General features: G+C 40.5%; 1 protein-coding gene across 19 annotated transcripts in view; it reads left to right on the plus strand.

The window, feature by feature from the left end:
- raraa (retinoic acid receptor, alpha a) overlaps positions 1–23,429 on the plus strand; it is an 866,000-nt gene that overhangs the window by 836,947 nt on the left and 5,624 nt on the right. For all 19 annotated transcript variants that reach the window (XM_072249116.1, XM_072249115.1, XM_072249119.1 and 16 more), the window contains 3 exons: positions 6,520–6,696; positions 8,896–9,100; positions 22,355–22,513. In XM_072249116.1, coding sequence (XP_072105217.1) covers positions 6,520–6,696; positions 8,896–9,100; positions 22,355–22,513 — 541 coding nt within the window. The remainder of the gene's footprint in view (positions 1–6,519; positions 6,697–8,895; positions 9,101–22,354; positions 22,514–23,429) is intronic.

Below are 23,429 nucleotides of genomic sequence, written 5' to 3' on the forward strand. Positions count from 1 at the left end.
CACCATTGTTTTAGAGAATTTAAAGCATTTCAAGTAAGTTTAAATGAAATGAAATTATGTCTGCAAGGAAAGCTAATCAAATGTCTGTTAATTATTCATACACAAAGAGCCTGTGGTGTAATCTCAAAGACCAATTTTTTTTTTTGCAGAATGGTTATGGGGAATTGAGGCAGTCGAAATTAATTTTAAACACTGGCAATTATCGCAGTTTTATTAAATTGATGAAAGTATTATGATGCAGTCATGTCAGTATAAATTTAAAAGAAATATTGCTAATTGCAATGATCTTATTCAGTAAGTAGTAGCATCATACAGTTCTGGGGCTAGATCCTTGCTAACTTGCCTGGGCAAGGGTTCCAAGCACAGGCAGGGATCCCCACTTCCACTCAGCTGTTCAATGTTGTTGGACACTTGCATTACACTGTTGGACTCTCATAAAGTCCAGCGGAGAGGCACAACCTTGTATGGATTTCCCAGCACACTCAGGCGGGAAGGTCTGGCCACTGCCTGGCTCGTGTCCAGTGGCCCATTTATTAAAATGGGGAAGAATGGCTGAGGGGTGAACTGCAAATACAAATGAATTTTGATCTAAATTTGTTGATGAAATGTACAGTATTTAATAGTTTTAAATTGTGTGTTACTGCTTCCTTATTATTCAATTTAGTTCAGTTGATTAAATGCATTCTAAAATTTTTAAATTTTGTGCTTTGGTCTATTTAATGTTTTAGTTTTGATTTAGAGTTTAATCATTTCAACATTTTAGTAGTAGTTTTAAATAGTTTCTGAATACTCAATCTCAATTTTCTCTGCCTGCTGGTAAACTTGATGACAGTGCGTCAACAACAGACAAAGTAACTGAGGATTGTTGAGGAGAGCCTGTCAGTGATACTGAAGTAAATCTCGCACCAATATCTGGGAGCTGACTTTCCAATGGACGACTACAACCAGGGGCTTGCTGAAGAAAGAACAGATTTGAGGGCAGATGAATTCAGGCATTCAGAAGATCCACTATGTACTTATTTGGCTAAGTACATGGATGAGAGAGAGGGTATGGAGAACTATGGTGCAGGTACGAGTCTGTGGGACTAGGCCGAATAACAGGTTGGCACAGACAAGGTGGGCCAAAGGGCCTGTACCTGTGCTATAGCATTCTGTGATTCATCTCTTGTAATAAGACAGCTGCTCTCAGATTTTGCTCAATTAATTGTGCTGCAATTGGAATACTAATCCAAAATGGCAAGGAGAAAAAAGAGGAAATATTTCTATTTCTGTTTCTTTTAAAAGAATTTGAGTAGAAAATGAGCCCCGCAGTTGAATAAGCACTATGGAAGGATTGGTCTTGAGTAGGGAGTACTTAGTTGAAGTGTTGTAATATGATCATTGCCATCATTGTCTACAATTCTTCATGGCTGCGGCCAGTCTCCTCCATGATTGTTAGAGGGCTGTTGTTGAGTGCATTGATGGATGGTAGGTCTGATCCTTGAACCATAGGCCTTCTGTCAGACACCACAGACGATCGTTGACAGAAAGGTCAGTTCACAGATATGTGGGTCTTTATTTTTCTTGTTGCTGTTTTCCTGCCGTCAATGTGAGATGGTTGTTTTCAAAAAGGTGAAGAGATGTCACAGAGATTTGCCCTGGGTTTAATCCCTCACAAATTCTGGAGCTTTGAATTACTTTCTGTGCAGCAACACCATACTGCACTGAATTACGGTCTGTGCAGTAATACTATACTGCACTAAATTACTGTTTGCAACAATATCACACTGCGCTAAACTACTGTCTGTGCAGCAAAACCATACTGCGCTAAACTACTGTCTGTGCAGCAAAACCATACTGCGCTAAACTACTGTCTGTGCAGCAAAACCATACTGCGCTAAACTACTGTCTGTGCAGCAAAACCATACTGTGCTAAACTACTGTCTGTGCAGCAAAACCATACTGCTGCGCTAAACTACTGTCTGTGCAGCAAAACCATACTGCGCTAAACTACTGTCTGTGCAGCAAAACCACACTGCGCTAAATTACTGTCTGTGCAGCAAAACCACACTGCGCTAAACTACTGTCTGTGCAGCAAAACCATACTGCGCTAAACTACTGTCTGTGCAGCAAAACCATACTGCGCTAAACTACTGTCTGTGCAGCAAAACCATACTGCGCTAAACTACTGTCTGTGCAGCAAAACCACACTGCGCTAAATTACTGTCTGTGCAACACCACACTGCACTAAATTACCTTCTGTGCAGTAATACCACACTGCACTGAGTTACTGTCTGTGCAGCAACACATTACCGCGATGAATTATTGTCTGTGCAGCAATACCGCACTGCGATGAATTTCTCTGTGCAGCCAAACCACACTGCGCTAAATTACTTTCTGTGCAATAATACCACACTCCGGTAAATTACTGTCTCTGCAGCAATATCACACTGCACTGAATTACTGTCTGTGCAACAATAACACACTGCAGTGAATTACTCTGTGCAGCAATACCACGCTGCGCTGAATTAGTGTCCGTACAGCAATACCACACTGCAGTGAATTACTCTGTGCAGCAATACCACGCTGCGCTGAATTAGTGTCCGTACAGCAATACCACACTGCGCTGAGTCACTGTCTGTGTAGCAATACCACACTGCACTGAATTACTATCTGTGCAACAATACCACACTGCGCTAAATTGCTGTCCGTACAGCAATATTACACTGCACTGAATTACTGTCTGTGCAACAATACCACACTGCTGAATTACTGTCTATGCAACAATTCCACACTGCAATGAATTACTCTGTGTAGCAATATCACACTGCGCTAAGTCACTGTCTGTGCAGCAATACCACACTGCACTGAATTGCTATCTGTGCAACAATAGCACACTGTGCTGAATTACTATCCATGCAATACCACACTGCACTGAATTACTGTCTGTGCAACAATGCTATACTGCGCTGAATTGCTGTCTGCAACAATACCATATTGTGCTGAATTACTGTCTGTTTAGCAATACCACACTGCGATGAATTACTCTGTGCAGCAATACCACACTGGGCTGAATTGCTGTCCATGCAACAATACCACATTCCGAAGGATTACTATCTGTACAGCAACACCATACTGCGACGAATTACTTTCTATGCAGCAATGCTGTACTGCACTGAAAAAGAAATACCTTTGGTTATGCTGAAAAGTAATTATTTAAGCTTCTTAGATAGTATGCTTTGTCCTATATCTCACACTGCCAATCACTGGTGTGTATGTAAATATTAAGGAATGACATTAGAATCAAACCATTTCACTTTGAGCTGTGGTTTCCTCAATGATCACGAATTTTTTACCTTAGCTGGGAAATGAAAAGTGATCAGTTGCTGCTGAGTGCTGTCATTCCAGCAAGTGCCATTACTTTTTAATCGAGGAGGGCAGCATTTTGGAATGAAATTAAGTCAGCCACTGAAGTTGTTCCAATGCTATTCACAGATAAGGTTGTAGCCACACTGTCTCAGCCTTGTGAGGAAAAGGAAGGACGGTCAAAAATCAGATGCTGTGTTTGTACAAACAATGTGTTCAGGGTGGGTTAGTTCAAAATAATCATTTGTCCTTTGGCCATAATAATTACATAGTGCTTTGGCAGCAGCTGCAACCATTCATTTTATTTCTTAATCTTGTGTGTCAAGCGAGTGCCTGCTACAATCTTTTGCTTTCCACTCCCCAAGCCATTCTCCTGTCCTAGACTGTCATCCCAGGATGACAGTTGCGAAGGTCAGTGTCTCACGCATGGAACAAACTGCATTAAGCACTTTATTTTCTTGCTCACACGCAGTTACTGCCAAACCAAGCAGAAACGAGCATTCCATTAAAACTGATCCTTAAACGACGTGGCATCTATTAAGTTGTTCTGTCCTTGATCACATGTTCAAGGGTAGAAGTGACAGCAAAGGGCTTTTAGAGAAAGAAAAAGTAACTGTGATGGAGTTTCCTGAAGTAATGTGCCATAATCTTTCACCGACCGAAAGTGGTGAAAAGAATGAAACCAGTTACCCTCATTGTCCTTGTCTCCAACATGGTGAATATTTTCTGTTCTGCTTATTAGAAGAGCTGCCATTTGGTATTAGTTATTTGCTAATGGTCCTATACTTAATTCCTGATACTGCAACTCAAAAGAATGATCCTAGTTTTATCTTACCCTATTCTGAGGAAAATACATAAATCTGAGAGGATTTTGTTTCTTGAACACCTGTATTTCTTCACTTCCTCTCTTAAGAGAACCAGGTCAGTGATTGCATGCATTCATTAGAGCAGAACCTGAAGCTATCCTTTACTCAGAATTTAATAACTGAGACCAAAAGATCAGAAGAAGGATGGCCATCTTTTGATTTTCTCTTTAAAGATAACCTGAAAACATTGAAACAATTCAGTAATGCTTCAATGAAATCAGTTAACTTAGCACCAACTTGGGTTACGGATGGAATCGAGATTTTTCATCTACAGAAATGCAAGGTTTTTGTTGGGTTTAGAAGGGGTTGAAATTAATTCAAGAATGGAATGATTAGAACAAATGCCCTGTTTCTGTGCCATATACCTTGTGCAAAACCCAGGAATGTGGAAGGTTAATGCATGAGGAGCATTTGATGACTCTGGGCCTGTAGTCGCTGGAGCTTAGAACAGGGGTCACAACCCTTTTAATGCCGTGGACCACTACCATGAGGTGTCCGTGGACCCCTGGTTGGAAACCCCTGGTTTAGAAGAATGAAGGAGGATCTCAATGAAACCTATCAAATATTGAAGGCCTAGATAGAATGGACATGAAGAGGATGTTTCCTTAGTAAGGGAGTCTTGGACCACAGGGCACAGCCTCAGAATACAAGAATGTCCCTGTAGAACAGAAAGGAGAAGAAATTTCTTTATCCAGAGGTTGGTGAAACTGTAGAATTCATTGCCACAGACAGCTATGGCGGTCATTTGGTATATTTAAAACAGATTCTGTTTTAAATATACCAAAATAGGTTCTTGATTAGTGAGGGCATCAAAGGTTAATGGACGAAGGCAAGATAATGGGGTTGAGAGGGATAATAAATCAGCCATGATTGAATGATGGGACAGACTCGATGGACAGAATGGCCTAATTCTGCTCCTATATCTTATGGTCTAATCCTACAAGGCCTAGAGCTGAAATGTGGCTTTACTCTGAATAGCTTTTTTTCTAACAGGAATGGATACACTTTCTATGGCAAAATATTTCTATATTACTCTTGAAGGTATATGGAGGTATGGTTTGAACATAGTATGGCATACAGCCATGCAGAGTGGATTTTTTTGAAATAATCCACTTTCAGCTGAAGGTCACAGGATTCTTCTTTCGATACTGTGTAATTTATATATTTGAGATGAGGTGCCTTTTCCCCTTTGGTTCTAAAAATGATGACAACTTTTCCCAGTATTTGAATGATTGTGATTTTATTAGAGCATGGGACTGATTGATTGTGTCAGTCACCAAATTTGTTCTTCTGGTGTATGCTTGCACTCCATTTTGTGACTACAAGGAGGAAGGCCATCCATTCCAGTCATAAGGCAACCCAAGCCAGACAATAGACACTTTACACAAAAATGTGTTACTGGAGCAAGAATTTGGAAAATTACACCTTATGCGCTCTGATAAAAGACTGTGTGTGTGAGCCCTTTAAATAAAAATAATATATGTGTGTGTGTGTGTGTGTGTGTGTGTGTGTGTATGTTTGTGTGTGTGTGTATTTTGGATTTTCATTCACTTAATGATTTCGTTAGTCTTCGTTTATCCAAAAATTCAAAAATGATTATTAAATGTGAAAGTTTAATAATTCAAATTTTTTGATCCAAAGAAAGTTGGTATGTGAAGGAAGTTTCTGATATTTTGCTGGAAGCTTCAGGTTCAGTTCTAATGAATGCACACCATCACTGTCCCAAGTTTACTGGACAATGTTTTTCATTGCAAAACAGACTGTTTGTCTCCTCTCTAATAAATAATCTTGCAATACGACCCTATTGCTAGGTATTGAATATTCTAAACAATTATATCAGCTTGTGTTCAATTTGAGAAGAAGATAACTACTCTTGCTCTTTCCATTACAAATAAGCCTTGGCACCTCGATCGTTTACACCTATTCTGTTGGAAGCTTTGAAGGTCCAAGTGTGGCGAGCACCAGGAAAGTACATGGCCAAGTCAAGCAAAGGAAATCTCTGCTCCATTGTTTTGTTGAGTAAACAGGAAAAAGTATAAGCATAAACTGAGTCAATGGGAATGAATATAACTCAATAACAATGTGTAGATTGATTTCAGTATCCAGTTTCATAATGTCACAGCAAAAGGCAGAGGGGGAAGAAAAAAGGAGGAGCGGAGCTGAATTTCCAATGCAGGATGAAAAGACTTAATGGCAAAATTTCAAAATCTAGTTGCAGCTTTGCTCTAGAGGACATGAAAACACAAGTTTGGAAATTAATCTGATATAAGCACCTTTCCTGTTCTAATGTAAACTGCTCCTTTTTCAGAATAACAGCGCTGAACAGCGAGTAACATTAGACATTGATCTCTGGGACAAATTTAGCGAACTCTCAACTAAATGCATTATCAAGACAGTTGAGTTTGCCAAACATCTTCCTGGATTTACCACTCTTACCATCGCTGACCAAATTACCCTCCTCAAAGCTGCCTGCCTAGACATCTTGGTAAGTACTACATTCCCATTTCATAATGTACTTCCTTCAAATTTCTTTATTTTTTCCTCTTTCATAGATACTGATATTGTGGAGATAGTCCAAGAATTCGATTATTCTCCACATATGGTTGCAGCATTTTGACCACAGGGCTGATTTTCCTCTCCCTGCCCAAAGGAATGAATTTAACTCAGTTCAAGCTGGGAACTGAACCTGCAACCTTCTGCTCTTCCAAGTTCTATTCCATGCTGCCTTTAACAGCTGAGTTACTGGGGTATCTATGGTCATCCTTTAGTCTTTATCCAGATGAAAAATTGCCAATTTTAATTGGGAAAATTTGCTAAAACATTAAAACCCACAGAGAATGCCCTGTTGGTCTAAACTCAGGATGCTCTTTGCTTGAATTAGGTAGTATACATAGAAGAATACAGCACATGACAGGTCATTCGGCCCACAATGTTGTGCCGACCTTTAAACCTACTCTCAGGTCAATCTGACCCTTGCCTTCTGCATAGCCCTCCATTTTTCTTTCATCCATGTGCCTATCTAAGAGTTTCTTAAATGTCCCTAATGTATGTGTCTTTATCACTACTCCTGCAATGCATTTCATGCATCTGCCACTCTCTGTGTTTAAAAAGAACTACATCTCTTCTCCCCTTCCCCCCCCCCCCCACTTATGCTTTCCTCCAAACACTTTAAAATGATGCTCCCTCATATTAGCTATTTTCACCATGGGGAGAAAGTTTCTGGCTGTCCATTCTATCTATGCCTCTTATTATCTTGTACAGTTCTGTCAAGTCACCTTTCATCTCCTTTTTTTCTAAAGAGAAAAACCCGAGGTTGCTGAAACCTTCTTCATATGGCATGCTCTCTAATCCACATTGCATCCTCTGCACACTTTCTAAAGCTTATATTCAGAGAGTTTACACTAAAGTAACCAATACTGAGATCTTATGTTACCAAATCACAACTAAAAGAACATATTAACAGAGCTGAGATGGTCCGTCATTTGGTATGGCTTACAGCTTGCTCCTCGTATCTTCCTGTATTTTCCAAGAAGTGCCCTATCCAAGGTTGCTAATAAGCTGATAATAGTATCTGCAGGCAACATCAAAATTATACTTAGATTATTTAAGTCTTGAATAGAGTCATCCTCACCTTCACTCCTAAGCTGGAAGGAGAAGCAAGTGAAGCCAGTGCTCTAATTGCTGCCTATTGATATCCCTCACAAAGTACAAATAAGTATTGGTACTCAGCATTTCGGCTGTGAAGCCTTCATGGTTTAACGATCCATTACCATTTGGTAATTTGGGCAAGGAACTAAGAAAGCTAGAAAGCACCTCCACAACCATACCCCAATAATGTTAGTGCCACTATAGTCATCCCTGTTTGACAATATGCAATATAGCCGGCGGGTGGTGTAGTGGCATCAGCACCAGAGTTGGAGGCCAATGGTCACAGGTTTGAATCCAGCCGACTCCTTGCATGCTTTCCATCTGTGCTGTGTTAAGCACCAAGCTAGCAACTCAGCTTCGTTTAAAAAAAAAACAGGCAATTGCTCAGGAAATGGCAAAAAAATGCCGCCCGATGTGCCACAAGGTGCGAAAAGGAACAACAACAACAACTTGGAAGGCACCTCCAAAACCATGCCCCAATAATATTAGCACCAGTATAGCCATCTCTGCTTGTCAATATACTTAAAGATGTCTGAGCTAGCAAACCAATGGACCATTTGGCAATTGCTTTATTATTGTCGCATATAAACCATATAACGGGATACAGTGAAAGTTTTTTATACATGCCAGGTCATTCCAGACGTAAGCACTTGAAGTAATACAAAGGGAAAAGCAATAATCAGATACAGAATATGATGTTACATTTGGAGTGAAAGTACAGTGCAGGTAAAAATTAGGCGCAAAGACCATGGAAAGGTAGATTTAGAGATCAAGAGTTAATCTTTTGTACCGTGTATGTGTGCACGCGCGCGCAAACTGTATGCCACTGCCAGCTTGTACCCCTTCCCATCCCCCCACATTCTTATTCTGGCTTCTGCCACCCCCCCCCCTTCCTTTCCAGTCTTGATGAAGGGTCTCAGCCCGAAACATCGACTGCTTACTCTACTCCATAAGTGCTGCCTGACCTGCTTATTTCCTCCAGCATTTTGTGTGTGGTACTGAAGGGCGCTTTGACATTCTTTCTTTGCTTTCTCAGATTCTGCGAATCTGCACCAGGTACACACCTGATCAGGATACCATGACTTTTTCGGATGGCCTTACCTTGAACAGGACACAGATGCATAATGCAGGCTTTGGTCCCCTTACTGATCTGGTTTTTGCATTTGCCAATCAATTACTGCCGCTGGAGATGGATGATGCAGAGACTGGGCTTCTTAGTGCTATCTGCCTCATTTGTGGAGGTAAGGAAAGAGAAATGCTAGAACCCTCGCCTTTTTCCTTTACGACTGGAATTATAGACTGAAATTACAAAATACTGTTATACTAATACAGATGTTTTCTGATTATTGTGATGAGAGCAAATAAAGAATATTTAGGTATCAGTAAAACTGTATAATGTTTAAATTAATGATTGACAGTGATAACCATAATAGGAAATTCAAATAAGTACAATATGTGGAGTGAGAAAGCGGCCAATGAGGGTGGAACAGAGGTAAACAGAATAGGAGGAACAGATACTAGACAGCAGAGGGCAGTATATTAGGGAAATGTCACTTGAAATATACACTTAAACCAACAGTCTGGCATTAACAATCATTTCATGGTCAAAGTCACTCAGATCATATCTCTTCCCCATTCTGATGTTTACTCTGATCAACAATTGAATCTCTTGACCATGTCTGCATGCTTTTATGCATTGACTTGCTGCCACATGATTGGTTGATTAGATATTTGCATTACCAAACAGGTGAACCTAATGAAGTGACCACTGAGTATATGTTCTATTAAAACATAAGAGCAAAGTGGCTGGGAATGAGATACTGTGGCTGGGCAATGATAATAAAATGTAATTAAAAGCAAGGAAAAATGCTTTTGACAGGGTCTGTAGGTGTTTTACCTTGATACCATGAATTATTGACATGAATTATTCTAGTTGGATCCCAAAAAGCAGAAATAAGATGAATGACCAATTCATTTGTTTTTATTGTTGGTGAAGTTTAGACCTGGAAAATAACGTGCAAAATTATTAGGCTTACAGAGGGAGTTCTACTTGAGAGACAAAAGTGATTCCAACTGAGCTGACTTATTCTTGGCTAATAGTTATAATTCTGTTGGAGCAAAGACAGTCTGAAATAAGAAACTTGTCAAGAATCACAGCGGATAGATCCCTTAAGTCCTGTAAATTAGTGTTGTAAACTGCAGAAATGCTGTATAAAATACACATGGAACAGGAGTGTAGAAATTAGAGCAGCAGTATTGTATGAGAAAAGGAGTGGAGCAATGGTGAAAATGATGAGGAAAAAAACACCAATGTTCAATCATGGCACGGGGCCTTTATCTGCTCAGGAATACCAGTAAAACCTGATCTGAAGCTACACATACTGCAATAAAAATCTATTATAACAACGAATACACAGTGTATATCAATAAAATCTGCATACATTGAGATTTGCTCATTGGATTTCCACAGTAATGGCCTCTTGAAAAGTGGAACATTTTGAGAAATACACTCAGTGGTCACTTTATTAGGTATACCTGTTCGTTAATATAAATATCTAATCGGCCAATCGTGTGGCAGCTACTCAATGCCCAGAAGCATGCAGACATGGTCAAGAGGTTCATTTGTTGCCCAGCCAAACATCGGAATGGGGGAAGAAAGGTGATCTAAGTGACTGTGGAATGATTGTTGGTGCCAGATGGGGTGGTTTGAGTGTCTCAGAAACTGTTGATCTCCTGGGATATTCACACACAACAGTGTCAGAGTTTACAGAGAGTGGTGTGAAAAACAAAAAAAAACATCCAGCAGTTCTGTGGGCAAAAGTGCTTTGTTAATGAGAGAGGTTAGAGGAGAATGGCCAGACTAGTTCAAGCTGAAAGGAAGGCGACAGTAACTGAAATAACCACTTGTTACAACAGTGGTGTGCAGAAGAGCATCTCTGAATGCATGGCATGTTGAACCTTAAATTGGATGGGCTACTGCAGCAGAAGACTACGAACATACCTCCTGTACCTAATAAAATGGCCACTGAGTGTAAGTGGCAATGTCGTCATAACATTGGAAACCAATCAGTGTCACTTAAGCAGCTCTCCCTATCATTTAAAACACTGGGTACAGTAACAACTAATGACCTAAGTATATTATAAAAAAGTGTACATAATATTTCTTTGCACTAAATTTGTAAAAGATGAGATAATCTTGTCTTGTCCTGTGCATTCATGGGTAATAGATGAAGAACATACTTTCCCTTTTATCAACTAAAAGCAGTGGCAAGTTTTCTGAAGAGAAATAAAAAGAATCCTCAGGCTGCAGAGCTAATCGATTATTGATAAGATTATCAAGGACATGGGATAGATTCCCCTAAACAAATATTAATTCATGTTAGCTCTGGACTTTACTCTTTCTGCCAAGGATAAATCCACACTAAAATATGAGTCCTATTCCTCACCTTGCATTGTACAGCAGATGATTGTACAATGTCCACTCTGGGGAAGTCGGAGGTCTGTTGTCCACGAGTCTGTCAGAGGCCTGTCTTGGGGCTGGAGGACTGTCTATGTGGGTGGGTGGGTGGGAGGAAGGAAAAGGGCTTATTTTGCTGCTGTTCTTTTGTTGTTTATTGTGTTCTGTGTTGTTTCACTGTGAATTGTGGGCATGCTATGATGGTGCAGGAATGAATGGTGACACTTGCTGGCTGCCCCCAGCACATCCTTAGATTGTTAACTCAAATGTTTCGATATACATGTGATAAATAAACAAATCTGAATCTGATGTTGACTTCTTGGATTGTAGAAGCTGAAATACTAGGTAACAAAACACATAGGCTGTGCTGGCAGTGCTATAATCATTAGAGCATTTGATTCACTCTTTCTCAATTCACATATATGAAACATTAACTGTTCCTCTTTCCACAAACGCTGTCTGACCTGCTGAGGATAAAATGTAACTGCTCTCTGTCATCTGGAACGTGACCGGTTTGGAAAGATCACATTGAATTAGAGCTGTTAGTCTACTTGGGGAAAAAAGGTTATAATTAATCTTGCAATCACATACTTCAATTTGTTAATTGTAATTTTAATCGCATATTTAATTAATGCCATTGTCACCACTTTCACTATGCCAACTATACTCACCATTTCTAGTTGCTGTGATAGTGGCATAAGTTTGCTTTGGCCTCTGTGCCTCATCATCACTGTTAGCATTGGGTGTATTTTTGGTTTGGACATTGGTGGATAAGTGGACTCAGACCTTCTGAGTTCCTTCAGCATTTGTGTGTTGCTCCGGATCTCCAGCATTTGCAGAATTTCTTGTGTTAATACTATCTTCCCACTCTCTCTCAGTGCATTTATCTGCATTGATTTGCAGATAAATAATTATTTCTTTTTTTTGTATTTGTAGTTTGTTGTCTTTTACACATTAATTGAACGCCCAAGTTGGTCGGATTTGTCAATGTATCTATCATGGCTATTATTCTGAGAATTTATTGAGTATGCCTGCAAGAAAATGAATTTCAGGGAAGTATATATACTTTATACTTTATTGTCGCCAAACAATTGATACTAGAATGTACAATCACCACAGCGATATTTGATTCTGCACTTCCCGCTCCCTGGATTTTAAATATTAAAAATAGTAAAAAATTTAAATTAGAAATCATAAATAGAAAATAGAAAAATGGAAAGTAAGGTAGTTCAAAAAAACCGAGAGGCAGGTCCGGATATTTGGAGGGTACGGCCCAGATCCAGATATGATGACATATATGTACTTTGATAATAAATTTACTTCAAACTTTGATATATTCACCCACTTGGCTTGCACAGTGCTCTGTGCTACTAAATTCCACAGGTTCACCATTTTTTGAGAGAAGGAATTGTTCCTCACTACTGTCCTAAATCTCTTGCTCAAATCTGTAGCCCCTCATTCTAGACAGCCCAGGCAGAGGAAATGCCTGCCAACATTCAGTTCACTCAGCCCTATCACAATTTCAATGAGTTCACTGTTTTCATAATCAGTGATAATTTTCAGCTGATACCTTCCTGATCACTGACCCTTCAATCAGAGAAATGTCCAGTATTTATCTAATTATCCACTTTAATCTTAGAATGTTTAAGTTGAAACTGAAAACATGGGTAATGTTCAGAAGGTCAGGCAGTGTCAGTAGCAAGAGGAACGCAAGAATTAGTTCTTCTGGTCAGTGAACTTGAATCATAATATTTAATACTGTTCCTCAGTTCAAAATGTGGGAAAATATTTCGCTGCCGATAAAATAATGAAAGAGCAGATGTGACGGGCATAGTGATTGTAACCAGTTTGTGACTAGTATGCTGTTTATAGTAAAAGTGACCAATTTTGTATCCCATCTAATTGGTACAGTGATTATTCTTAAGTATAATCATAACTAGATTACTATTAAATCTAATAATCTAATTATTAAGCAAGCATGAGCACTATATAAAATAATGTCACTATTGTTTAATAGTATTGCAGTCACAGTAATATGACAGTATACATCGATTAAAGGCTTGAATAATTTATTATGTTTCAGTAAACCTTGTGGTGAAGGAAGGTGTATTGATTTAATGGGCTACTAATTTAATATTAATTTAATAATATAAATTTATTACTTTAATAGCCTACATCCCCAAGCTCTAGATAGCAATGGACAGATATGACATTGCTTTAAAAATGGTCTTGTTAATTCAATGATATTATCATCTGTGTATGTACTGATGTAACTGATTTTGATTGGAGCTGAGTTGAGGGCGCATTATTTTTGCCCTCTTTAATTCTGTGTAGGATGGCAGAGGAATGAAATATCAGAATTTTGTATTGTTTTTGCTGATTGAATAATTGCAGATGCTGGAGTCTGCAGTCTCTCAGTTAGAGCACAAGAGACTTCAGATACTGGAGTCTGGAGCAGCACACAAGATGCTGGAGGAATTTGGCAGGTCAGGCAGTATTCATGGATGGAAATAGCTAATTGATATTTCAAGTTGAGGACCCTCCACTCAGACTGTACGATTGAGGGGTGATAGCCAGCATAAAAAAGTGGAGGAAAAGGGTGGAGCAAGAGTTGGCAAGCAATAGAAGGTGAGGAGTAGTGATGGGCAGATGGAGAAACTCACTTGTGGGAGCAAGAGAAAGATGGTATATTGCCTTTGCTGGCAAAGCCAGTTCATTGACAGAAATAAAACCGACTTGGTTTTTAATTTGATCCCTACGGGCTTTGTGTTAAATTTGCTTCACTACACCTGAATTGCCCTGTGAAAAAACACAAAAGGACAGTCCTGCCAAAGTGAGTTTGAATGTCCTAACTTAGATGAAGATTCTGTCAGTTTTTTTAAAACTCTGCCCAATTTGACCCGACCTGTTGATTAGCAATGAGAAAATGACTTGTCTCCCCACTGGTCATTTAAATCCATTAATTAATGATGTGTTAACTTCAACTGTACTTTTTTCTATTGTTGCCTGGCCTGCTGAGTTCCTCCAGCATTTTGTGTGTGTTAGTTGAACATTGGCCAGTTTTACTTGTTTGCTATAGACCAGCCTTGTGTGTGCTGATATCACCCTCTAGTGTCCATCTGTAGTACACCTTTGCTTGGGTGGAACATGCTTCCTCTCAAGGCTCTAATAATGCTAACTTTATTTGAACGAAACCTGGTGAAGGATTTGCAGTACTTTGTGAATGGCAGATAAAATAGCACAGCACAAGATGACACGTATTCATCAATTCCCCTCACTTGCAGTAGTATTGGTTTAATCAGTTACATTCTTATCTTCAAACAGTGAGGGTTCACGACCCACTCCAGAATCCAAGAATGTAATCTAACCTGACATTTCCTGTGATTGCCATATTAGCGGAAGTGACTCCTGTCAGAGGACAGGGTTTCACTACGTGTCTCATATGGGATTATCAGATTCTAGGGAGATAATTGAAGAGCAGACAAGGAATTCTCCCAGTGTCTTGAGAAAACATCTTCCCATCGTATTGCTTCAATAACAGATGAGTCATCTAATTATCAATTACGATAAAATGCCCGTTAATTTGTTGTTATTGTGGAACAATTCAGGGTAATGCTAAGAAGTAAACCATGCAGAACAGAAAGATTTCAAGTTTGTTCTGTTGTCTCCAGGAGTTCATTTCAGTCAGGGCAGGAACTTCAATGATTCAGAGGGCAGGGAAGAGTCAACCAAGTTGGTGCGTTCTAACACAGCCACAACACAAAACATTGACCTATACCCTCACCCTGCTCGACCCACTGAATTCCTCTGACAGCTTAGAGGATCTATCCTTGGTCCAACATACTGATGCAGTGACAAAGAAGGCACACCAGTGGCTATACTTTATTAGGAGTTTGAGGAGATTTGATATGTCACCAAAGACACTAGCAAATTTCTGCAGACATACCATGGAGAGCATTTGGTTTCTCTAAGATAGTACTCGTTCTTTTCTGAAGATCTTTAGAGAACAAACTTTTTTATGACATTCCAGTAGTTTTGTGGTCACAATCACTGAAACTAGCTTTTTATTCCAACTCTACTTAAGTACTTAAATTCAAGTTCCTCTGCTGTCATGATGGAATTCAAGCACATGTCTCCAAGTTAATACTGGTGCTGGTCCATTTATCACTGCTTGGCATGGAAGCTCCAGTACACAGAATTGGATAAAGCAGCAGAGGGTTGTAGATTCAACCAGCTCCATCATGGGCACAAGCCTCCTCACCATTGAGGACATCTTCAAAATGTATTCCCTCAAGAAGGTAACATCCATAATTAAGTACCCTCCCCATCTGAGACATGCCCTCTACTCATTACCACCATTGGGGAGGAGGTACAGGAGCCTGAAGATGCACACTCGACATTTTTGGAACAGCTTCTTCCCCTCTGCCATCAGACTTCTGAGCAGTTTGTGAACATTACTTCACTATCTTGCTCTTCTTTGCACTAATTGTTTTTTATATATTTCTTATTGTAACATATGTATTGCACTGTACTGCTGCTACTAAACAACAAACTTCATGACATAGGTCAGTGATAATAAACCCAATTCAGTTTGTTACTTCTCCAGGTTCCAGCGTCTGGAGTCGCTTGTGTCTCCAAGATGGTATTTGTTCTTTTCTGAAGGTCTTTAGAGAGCAAACTCTTTTATGACATTCCAGTAGTTTTGTGGTCACAATCACTGAAACTAGCTTTTTATTCCAACTTTATTTAAGTACTTAAACTCAAGTTCCTCCACTGCTGTGATGGAATTCAAGCACATGTCTCCAAGTTAATACTGGTGCTTGTCCAATAATCTTACGATATTGTAACATGATCAAGTGAAAAAGGTTGGAAAAAGTGGCATCTTAGGTAAAGATCTTAACATACCCAAAAAGAAGTTGATCTCCAGAAAGAAAGAAAATTAGAAAGATAAAGGAGGAAAAATTGTTGTACTTGAATGTGTCTTTGTCTATAGTGTTTTTTTTCTGATCTCTATGTAACATTCACACGAGGATTGAAGGTGTATCTTGATCTTCCTCTTGTGCCTACATGTAAGATTTATATAGAATCTGATTATCACGTCCCTCTGTTGAATGTAAAGTATGAAATTAATCGTTGACAGATAAATTGAGTTGTGCATAATTTTGAAACCTACAACAAGGACCGGCTGATATGCACGCTCCAAATGCTGTCCTTTTAACTCCTGGGATTAGGTTCAAACACACCCAGATGGATGTGGTGAAGTGTCCTTTCTGACTGATGGCTATTTAGGGTCATGAGTGAAATGAGCTTTAGCACATTCTCTATTCAATTCCCAGTGGGTATGTCTCTTCATCAGAGACTGACCGCACCACAGACACTGCAAGGTCATTGTCATAGGCTGCTGTTTTTAAGCATTACTGTTGATGATATAAATGTTTAAGAGAAGTACAATGGACCAGCTTTTGTTATCCATTGCCTATTTAAATGCTATAAAGCCCCAGACATGCACTGTCAGCCACAGAATTACAGGGGTTACTAACATATTCAGAAGGATGAACTTATGTAGTGTAACTCCATATCTATTCCCTAGGTTTATAAGACCATAAGACATAGCAGCAGAATTCGGTTATTCAGCCCATCGAATCTGCTCTGCCATTTCATCATGGCCGATGTATTATCCCTTTCAACCCAATCAGCCCCATAATGTTTTGGAGTTAGATATCAGTTCTTGTAGGGGATCCATGACCCCTTTGATTTCAGATGGGATGGGATGGCTGCAGAGTGCTCCTTTTTAAAATGATTGTGCTTTATTTCAATCATTTTTAATTATTAAATCGTAGGACATAGAACTGTACAACACAGTATGGGCCCTTCTGCCCACAATGTCGTACCAACTTTTTAGCCTACTCTGCAATCAATCTAACTCTTCCCTTCTATATAGCCCATAGCCTTCCAGTTTTCTTTCATCCATGTGGCTATCTTAAGATACCTAGAGACATTAGGGACATCTAAGGGTCCCTTAAATGTTCTTAATATATTTGCCTCTACCATCACTTCTGGCAGTGGGTTTTGAGCACTGACCGCTCTGTTTACCTTTAATATACCACAATACTTTCCTCCACTCACCTTAAACAGATGGTTTCAAAGGTACATTTAATGTCAGAGAAATGTATACAATATAAATCTTGAAATGCTTTTTCTTTGCAACCATCCACGAAAACAGAGGAGTGCCCCCAAAGAATGAATGACAGTTAAATTTTAGAACCCCAAAGTAGCCCCCAGCTCCCCTCCCCCCACCGGCAAAATAAAGCGTCAGCACCCGCCACCGAGCACTCAAGTGTGAGCAAAGCAACAGCAAAGACACAGACTTGCAGTTACCCCAAAGACTTTGTTTTTCACTCAGTATTGGACATACCACAGGCTCTCTCTCTCTCTCTCTCTCTCTCTCACTAATAAAAGAGTAAGGGGTGTCTCCGTTTCACAGCGAGAGGGGAGTCATAACAAACAACTCGCTGGTTTACGATGTTAAAAAAGTCTGTTGCATTGCTCTATCTGAGCTTTGTGCCCAAAGATCTCAGATCTCTGGGCACACTGTCTTAGATCTTCTATCTCCCACGACACATGGATCTTGTGCCTGGACACCGACCTCCGATCCCCCCCCCCCCGTTTCCAGAGCCACGAAATCTCGGTCCTCCGAAGGCAAGCGAAGCTCTTAGGCCGAGAAGCCCCGGGAGTGGGTCCCATTCCCACAAAGAACTGTAGTCAGCATGTAACTCCTGGTCAGGGTCTTCAAAAGAACCCCAAAAGGGAAAAAGAGAGATATTAAAGATGGAAATAGAGCTGTTTCTGAAGATGCAAAGCAAAGGAGTCGTCGTTAGGTGCCATTAATCTTCCTAAGCTCCTCCTCCTTTGCCAGAGATGTCCTCTGGTATTAGCCGTTTCTGCCTTGGGAGAGAAATGCTGGCTGTGCATTCTGTCTGTGCCTCTCATAATCTTATACACCTCTATAAAGTTGCCTCTCATCCTCCTTCACTCCAAAGAGAAAAACCCTAGTTCATAAGACACGCTCTTCAATCCAGGCAGCATCCTGGTAAATCTCCTCTGCACCCTCTCTAATGCTTCCACATCCTTCCTATAATGAGATGTGCAGAACTAAACACAGTACTCAATCTTATCTCGCTCCTGAACACAGTACTCATCTTTGATGATTGATCCCCAGCTTATGAACTCCTGACGTAGGTACACCCCATTTACATGAGCGACTGTTTGGGAGTTTGGTGGGATTGATTTGCTGTCTGCTGCAGCACTGTAGGCATCTTCTGCCAGGAGGGAACTCAGTTTGTGGTTGCATTTCTGGTTTGCAGACTGTTTGGGTTAAGAACAGTTCACAGGAATGGAGCCCTGCTGCAAACTGGCAGCCTAACTTTTTAAAACATGTTTTAATAAGATTTATTTAGTTGCTTGCTTAAGTAAATAGGTAGTGGGTAGTGGGTAGTGGCTCCATATGTCACTACTACAGGGTGTGACGACCCTGCCTTACACGAGTCCCGGGCTCAGCTGGCTCTGGCTGACAGTACCCGGTATGGGCCCCTATCCAGGGTTATGGATCCCACTGCCTTGTGGGTATCTTCGGGAGAAGAGAAGGCTAAGGAGTAAACCCTACACAAATCCAGAGTGGAGCCCCTCAGGCGGTTGGATGATGTATCACGTCGCCTCCCGGCAGCTCCTGCAGCCAAGCCGATGCCAAATGTACTGCTTCGCATTCCTTTGGACCACGTACGTGAGGCCGAGAGGGGGATCTCGATGTCCGGGCAGCCCAGGATCTCCATATTCATCGCCCAGGTCTGCACCCTGAAAACCAGGCGCATCCATTGTCTACTTAGGCAGACGGAGCCATTATTATTATAAGTAAATAATTGCTTACAGCAACTTTTAGATGTTCTTAATGTCAGAAACATTTAAGAACTTTTAAAAATTACTTATAGCTTTTATAGAATCAGATTTATTATCATTAACATGTCATAAAATTTGTTGTTTTGCAGCAGCAGTATAGTGCAACACATAAAGTAAGTACTATAAGTTACAGTACGGAAAAAAGTATAAAAGAGGAATAACAAGGTAGTGTTCATGGGTTCATAAACGGTTCAGAAATCTGATAGCGGAGGGGAAGAAGGTACTCCTAAATCACTGAGTGCAGACATCCCACCTCTCTCGGAAGTTCCGGGAGTCTCCCGCATATTAATAGTGGCTCCTTGATGCCCGCAAATTATATACAATATCACGGAAATCAGTTTTTTTGAGAGCCAGCGAGAGAGTGAAAGCAAAAGAGAAAGCTTGAGAGTGACCATGAGATAGAGCGCGCGAGCGACAGAGAAAGCAGGCGAGAGAGCGAGCCCGAGAGAGAGAGAGAGAGAGAGAGAGAGAGAGAGAGAGAGAGAGAGAGAGAGAGAGAACGAACGAGAACGAACGCCATTGCAGAGTGTTCCAAAAAAAGAAAATATAAAACGTACGTCACCCCAGACTACCCTAAAGTGTACCCCTGCCTAATAGGGGTCAAAATAATGACAGTGTTGCTCGCTGCGCTGTTTGCAACAATGACTTTTCTATTGCCCGTGGTGGGTTAAGACTGTAAAAGACATGTTGAGGTGAGTTTAACAGGTGTCATTCGTTCATTAGCATAGCTAACGTTATTTAAACTAGCTGGCCAGCTGCTAAGGAGCTACTCTATTGCAGACATCCCATCTCTCCCGGAAGTCTCCCGCAAACTGATGGTGCTACCTCCCTGAAATGAGTTTTTGCAGGGTGGGATGTCTGTGAGTGTGGGTCTTCAGACTTCTGTGCCTCCTCCTCAATGGTTGTTATTGGAAGCAGATAGTTCCCAAATGTAAGGATCTTTAATGATGGATGCTGCCCTCTTGCACTACCTCTTGAAAATGTCCTTTGTGGCAGAGAAGGTTGTGCCCATGGTGGAACTAGCTGAGCCGACAACCTTCTGCGGCCTCTTGCGACTCTATGCATTTGGGCCTCCATACATCGAGGCCTTATGACGTGATGACTGATGACATCCTCTTAAAGGATGTTCTGATGTCGGCTTCCTACGCTGACAACGTGCTGTGAGGATTTGCACAGGCATAGTGTTATTGTCCCTTTCAAAGTGTGCATGAAAGGTGTTCAGCTCCTCGCTGCCATTTATATTGTTAGGTTATGCCTTTTAGGAAATCAACAAAACTTAACATGGGCCTATGCAGCTTGCAGAAATTTAAGGGTTGGGTTGCCCGTCAAGGGTTTGTGGTTGGGGGTGAGGGGGCAAGATCTGTCTAATCTTTATTCCCAGTCTACTGACAAGATGTTAGTGTCAGATTCAAATTTTATTTGACAAATTTGTGATGAAAAAATGTCTTAGAACAAATTTTGAATAAATGCAAATTTTGTTCAGGATTCTACCTATAAACATTTCCAAAAATGTAAATCTTTTATAAGATGTTTCTTTTTTAAAAAAAAGAGAAAGTTCCAGAAACACTCAGCAGGTCAGCAAGCATTTGCAGTGAGAGGAATAGATCTGGGAAGAGAGGAAGTTAGTTATTTTTTTTCTCTCTCTCCCCAGTTCTGACACCACGTCCCAGATGTGAAAAGTTAGATCTGTTTCTCTTTCCACAGATGCTGATGACCTGCTGTTTACAGCATATTTTGCTTTAATTTTATATTTTCAGTGTCTGAAGTTGTTTAGACTTTGATTTACTGGTGGCTTGTCTGTCTGAACAGAGTTAACTTATGCAAAGTAGTGATTCTTCTTCAATACCTATTCTGTGTTAAAGTTGACCCCTGGAGGTATAAAGTAGTTGATTGGTCATCCAAGGATAAGGAAGACAGGGGAGGAGGTGCTTCTTCCTTGGGAGAGGGTAAGAAAAACAAGGGGGAATAGGTTTAAGATCAGAAGCGAGAGATTTAAAAGGGACATTGTGGGCAGTTTCTTCATGCAAAAAGTGGTGCATACTTGGAATGAGCCGTGAGAAATAGTGGTTGAGGTGGGCACATTAACAACATTTTAAAAGCCATCTAGATAAGTTCATAAATAGAAGAGGTCTGAAGGGCTACGGGCCAAATGCAGGCAGATGGGACAAGCTCGCTGGATAATAGTTGCCATGGTTAAGTTGGGGCAAGGGGCCTTTTTCCATGCCATATGACTCTATGTAAACAAACATCATTCCAGGCTTCTCCCCTTGATCGTTGTGAGGTAACCTGCTGCCGTGTGCGTGAAAGAAACTTGACAAGCTAAATGGCTATCTGATACTGACTGATCAGTGTTTAACAAGTAAAGAATGATCACATGGATAGGTGTGACTCACCACCCAGTACTTGAACTGCGCCCAGTTAAGTGAAAATTACTAAATATGCAAACTATTCCTATTATCTTCCACAACAGCATGCCTTTTGTTTAGATTTCACCCTTACTGCTATAAAACAAACGCTACTTCACAGCAGAGTTATCGACTGATGCAGTTGAGGAGAATATTGAGATAGCTGATCAGAAACGTGATGAAAGGAAGGAAGTCGAGGGAGTTTCAGGGATGCATCTCCAGAAGTCATGGCTGATGACTAGAGTTGGAGAGGTACAGAGACCCCCCCGAAGGCAGAAGGCTGGAGAAAATTCCAAAAAGACAATGGAGAATGAGGCTTTTTACACTGAGGCTTTGTCAGACATGAAGCTTCAATCCTGGTGAACCATTAAACCTCTTTCTCTCTCTCTCTCTCTCTCTCGACAGACATGGCCTGACCTGATATTTTTTTTACTCCAGCATTATATGTTTTCTTTACAATTTTCTGCATCTGTGTTATTTTAGTTTAGAAATCCAACGTGGAGTCCCTCGCCCTCACCCTCACTCTCACACATGCACATCAGTGACGGAGGCTATATATAATATACACACACACACTTCCCAATCCACCACTCTGATTTAATTTTTCAATGGCAAACAGGGAGAACGAGTGAACTGAGGAATATGGGAGAAAAGTAAGGGATAAAACTTTTATTTTGCAGATCGGCAGGATCTGGAAGAGCCTGAGAAAGTGGATAAGCTACAGGAACCATTGTTGGAAGCTCTGAAGGTTTACGTGAGGAAGAGGCGGCCAAACAAGCCACACATGTTCCCCAAAATGTTGATGAAGATCACAGATTTGCGCAGCATCAGTGCCAAAGGTGAGCGGTGGGCTGATCCACCTACTTGCTCTACCTACTGCTTGTTTTGCACTAGTTGTTCCTTTCCTGTCTTGAATAATTTATGTTTTGCGGGTTGCGTGAATCTACATGCCCGTGACAAATAAAACTAATTTTATCTAATCTAATCTAAATTAGAAAATATAACCTATAGTCCAAGAGCAGCTTCACAGGGAAACTGTAGCAGGCAATGTAAGTAGATGTGAAGAAGTGAGGAGGTCAAGGAGTGGAACAAAGGAATGTCTGAAATATGGTGACATGACGTGACCTATGAATGGACAGTCAAATTATTTTCGTCATCTTCACCATTACTTAGACCAACTTCCTTTCTTACTCACTCTAGGTGAAGAATCTTCTTTCCGTAGATGCTGTGGAATTTTTCCAGTACTTTCCATTTTTAATTGAGAAATTTAGAATGTGTAATTTTTTTCAGAGAAATAGAAGGTTGGCTGGCAGTGGAAATTTCAAAATATGCTGGCGTTATTATTGGCCGTACTGTTTTAGTGCCGATTTCTTGCAGCTGTATAAAACATAGGCATTTGGAGTATTGTTTGCATTTCTCAGCATATCATAGGAAGGATGTCAAAGCTTTGGAGAGGGTACGGAAGAGGTTTACCAGGATGCTGCCTGGAATAGAGTATCAGTTATAAGACGAGCTTAAACTTCAACACACCAGAGAAAACACTATGGGGAGACCTGAAAGAAGATTATAGAATAGTTTGTAAAATAGAATGGCACAGCAGCGTAACAGTTAGCATAATGCTATTACAGCACCAGTGACCTGAGTTCCATTCTGCTGCTGTTTGTATGTTCATCCCATGACTATGTCGGTTTCCTCCCACATTCCAAAGATGTACAGGGTCAGTAGGCTAGCTGGTCACATGGGTGTAGTTGGGTG

This window comes from Mobula birostris, chromosome X (assembly GCF_030028105.1).
Source record: "Mobula birostris isolate sMobBir1 chromosome X, sMobBir1.hap1, whole genome shotgun sequence".
Lineage (NCBI taxonomy): Eukaryota > Metazoa > Chordata > Chondrichthyes > Myliobatiformes > Myliobatidae > Mobula > Mobula birostris.